Genomic DNA, 4204 nt, shown 5'->3' on the forward strand with positions numbered 1-4204 from the left:
ACCTAACACACCTGACTTACTCCTCTCAGCCTTTCTCCTGCTCCATGCCTCCGCTGCTGAGTTCTTGGCATACAGTCAGGGCTTGATAAATCTGTTAAATGTGTGGATAACTATTCAAATCACAATTTTTTAAAGAAAGAACAAAACCAGGACACTGACCCTGTGTTGCCTCTTGTAAACTCAGACAACAATGAACATGGAGAAGACTTTTCTGTCTATTAAAGTTTTTCCTCGGAGAAGGCAATGGCACCCCACTCCAGTACTCTTGCCTGGAGAATCCCAGGGACGGTGGGGCCTGGTGGGCTGCCGTCTATGGGGTCGCACAGAGTTGTACACAACTGAAGTGACTTAGCAGCAAAGATTTTCCTAGGAAACAATGCTACCCCCAAAGGTAACACTGGGAGGAGCCTGGGTGGGGAGATGGCTGTGCCCGCTTGGTAGATGAGGAAGCAGAAGCTCCGCAGAAGGAAGGGTTTGCATCTGGGTGGTCACACAGCTGTTTCCAGGGACGAACTGGGCGAGCCTATTGTGCCGTGCTAGCTCACAGGCCGCAGAGCTTTCTCCTTCCCACGTTTCAGCAACTCCCAGGGAGCCAGGGACCTGGAAGTCCTTATGCTGAAGCACTTGGTGAAGAGTTGTTCTTAGCATAAGCACAGTACTTAAGTGGCCACCCAGTCAGCTTGCGGAGGGCTATCCCAGGGGACAAGTTGAGTCTTTCTTAACATGTGTGAAAGCTTATGGGGCACCCACTCGACAGCAGGACCATGAGACCAAGTGGGGACCGAGAAAGCCAGACTGCTCAGACCAATGTGGCTGCTTCCCAGAGCCGAAGCACTTGTGTCAGAGGAGCCTGGGGGAGGGGAGCCGGGAGGGGGCCGGGAGGGAAGCACAGAGCAGGACGCAGGGATCCTGGGCGCTTGCTGCGCGGCCTTGGCCTTGCCACCGTCAGTTCGTTTCCCAGAAGCCTTTCCTGTCTCTGGGTCGGAAGGCACTCGTGCTCCCCTCTGGCATAGCAGCCAGCACACGGTCTTGATATGACAGCCTCCCTCTCTCCTTAAGCCAGTGGTTCTCAACCAGGGGGAACTTGCCTTCAATGGACATTTGGCAGTGCCTGGAGACATTTTTGGTGTCACATTGAGGAGGATGTTAGAAGCTTCCCCAGTGGCTCAGTGGTAAAGAATCTGCCTGCAGGAGACACAGGAGACACGGGTTTGATCCCTCGGTCAGGAAGATCCCCTGGAGGAGGGCATGGCAACCCACTCCAGTATTCTTGTCTGGAGACTCCCATGGACTGAGGAGTCTAGCGGGCTACAGTCCATGGGGTCACTAAGAAGTCGGACACAACTGAAGTGACTGAGCATGCACACGTACTGGCGTTTAGTGAGTAGCGACCAGAGATGCTGCTGCACACCTATAATGCACAGCCTCCCGTGAGAATTATCCAGCCTCAAGTGTCAAGAGTACCATGGTGAGGAAACTGTGAGCTCCTGGAGGGGTAAGAAGTGTCAGATTCTCCTCTGCACACCCAGTGCCACTGTGCACATGTAAGGCCATTCAGAAGTGTTTGCTGATGGATAAAGACCAGACCAGGAACTTCTGGGTCCCCCTGACTCTGGGAGGGTATCATTTAAAACCCTTGACTCCACCCTGCAGGCCCCACCCTCCTTCTCGCTGGCAGGGCTGTTGGGGCTGGAGGTCAGAAGGCCCCAGGAGAAGGGGCTCAAAGCACCTTTACCCGTGGGGCCACTTTTCCCTTCGGGTCACAGACCACAATCACACCTGAATCAGAGCTGGCCCTGGGCTTTAGAATCAGACCAACGTGGGTTCAAGTCTTAGCTCTCTACTCACTCCCTGTGCCCTGGGATACATCCCCTCTCCTCCCTCCCTCATCTGTAAACCAGGAGCACAATCCCTGACCAGCCCCTACTGGGCTTTTGTGAACATGTGTAAAGTACTGGACAGACACAGAACAATCTTCCTATTAAAGGGGACAGATTGGCTGGTTGGAGAGTCTTCAGTTTCAGGGGCCCTACTGGCGAGGATGGCTTCCTGGAAAATCTCTGTTAACCATAGCCCTAGGTGGGCCACAGCCAGTGGGATGCTGGAGGAGGAGGATCTGGCCCAGATGAGCAACAGGCCATGATGATTCGAGAAGATGTGCAGGGTGAAGAAGCAGCTCCTTGGGAGCAGAGCAGTGCCCGTGCTGTTTCTGCCGCATCCCCGGTGCTTGCCATAACCTCTGGCACCCGGAAGCTTTCTGTGAACACTGATAGAACAAGTATGTGCTCACTGACTTTCGTGAAGGAGTCCCCTCTGTGTCTGTGCCCCGTCCTAGCCTTGTACAGGCCCCATGGGATCCCTGTAACAGCCCCACAGGGAGGAGATACATCCTCTATTCACAAAGGAGCTGAGCGAGACTCACAATGTGAAGCCTGGTGTCCAGAGTCACCTGGCTCATAGACAGCATCTCTGTGATATGAGCTCTGGTCAACCTCTTATCAGAGCCCATGGCCTCTCCACCAAACCACCCTGCGTCCCTCCTGTCCGGGGTTCAGAAGCAGTTCTAGAAAGTCGCTCCGGCACAAAGGCCCCCCCAAATTGCCCTGTGGAGAGAAACTAGGAGCCAGCTGAATTCTCACTGCTCCCCCTGTCCCACCCCAGCCCCTCGGCCTTACCCTAGCCAGTGTCGGTGGGGAGTCCCCAGAGCTGGGAGAGACCTTAGCCAGCACCCATCACTATTCCCAACAGGGCATTCTGGAATCCAGGTTCAGAAATCTGCTGGTCTCACTAGTGACCTCTGAACCCTATTCCAGAACCTCTGCAATTGTTTCAAGCCTGAGCTGAACATGCCCATAACAGGGCCTCCAAGCCTGTGTGCCTCCACCCAACATTTCCTAGTCCAACTCCTGCCAGTCTTTTCAAACACCCAGTGTCCCACCTCACAGGACAGTGTGCTCCTGCTGGAAGGTGCCAGCGCCCTCACGCCTCCGTGAGCATGAGCTGCTCCTTCTACGGGGCGTGCTTTGTCCATCTGGTGAGCTGAGCCAATTCCTTCTCAACCTGGACCAGCTGGTCTGTTAGGCACAGCAGGCACCGTCATGTCTTATAGGGACAGCACTTATAGGGATCCACGGAAATGTTTTCACTTCTCTTAAAATGAGAAGGAAATAAATGAACTTTTAGGTCAAAGAAAATGCTTTAACATGTAGCATTAATAATTTGTGTTTATGCGGGCAAGGTCACAAAATACACTGTTTAAATTGTATGTGTGTGGGCATCATTTAATTTTAATTATATAGGGACCTCCCTGGTGACCCGTTAGTTAAGACTCCGTGCTCCCAATGTGGGGCACCTGGGTTCGATCCCTGGTAGGGGAACTGGATCCTACATGCCGCAACTAAGACCAAAGATCCTGTGTGCCACGACTAAGACCTTGTGCAGCCAAATAAATAAATAGTTTTTAAAAATGATGTTTACTTGGCATTTGTTCATGCACACACATGAGGGAGAGTGTGTGTGTGTATGTGTGTAGGAAGAGGCACACGAAGACAAAAGTGCCTAGGACCCGTGAACGTCATAATATGGGCCTGTCCTCAACCTTCCATCCACCTGTTGAGTCATTCCTCTAAGACGTTGTACTCTGAGGACACCCCCAACAGAACTGTCTCTTCTCTGTGTCTCAACTTTGCATCTACATGTTTAGCACATAGTATTACAATCGTTTGCTAACCTGTCTTTCCATTGGATGGCAAAGTTTGTAAGGGAAGACAGGTATCTTGTACATGCTGGTGTCCCCAGCACCTAGCTTGGGGCTAGTACGCGGCAGGTACTCAGCAAGTGCTACCAAATTCTGGTGAAGCTCCTCCGTACCAACAAGGAACAAAAGCCTTATTTCCCCCAGTCACTGATAATATACACAGCAGAGCTATTTCTGAACAGATATTCGTTCAGATTTGCTCATCATGTGCGGCTACTGTCCTAGGCAGCAAGAGTTGGTCAGCCATGGGGGGGGGGCTTCCCAGGTGGAGGGGGTGGGCGTCCAGTGTTTAAGAATTCACCTTCCAGTGCAGAGGATGCAGGTTCGATCCCTGGTCAAGGATGCTGCAGGGCAACTAAACTGGCACGTGCAACAAAAAAACCCATGTGCTGCAACCAAGACCCGATGCAGCCAAAAAAAAGGATCTGTCAGCCATGAAGAAAGCGA

The 4204-nt window shown here is 52.4% G+C and overlaps 1 protein-coding gene across 1 annotated transcript in view; it reads left to right on the top strand.

Annotated features, from left to right (window-relative positions):
* Window positions 1–2142: 2142 nt before the first annotated feature.
* The window catches only part of LOC105004984 (collagen alpha-1(I) chain-like), a 38644-nt gene continuing 36582 nt past the window's right edge, over window positions 2143–4204 (top strand). Inside the window, exons 1-2 of the mRNA XM_010862808.1 lie at window positions 2143–2278; window positions 2946–3034. Coding sequence (XP_010861110.1) covers window positions 2143–2278; window positions 2946–3034 — 225 coding nt within the window. The remainder of the gene's footprint in view (window positions 2279–2945; window positions 3035–4204) is intronic.

Source organism: Bison bison, unplaced genomic scaffold (genome assembly GCF_000754665.1).
Source record: "Bison bison bison isolate TAMUID 2011002044 unplaced genomic scaffold, Bison_UMD1.0 scf7180017864484, whole genome shotgun sequence".
In the NCBI taxonomy this organism is placed as follows: Eukaryota; Metazoa; Chordata; class Mammalia; order Artiodactyla; family Bovidae; genus Bison; species Bison bison.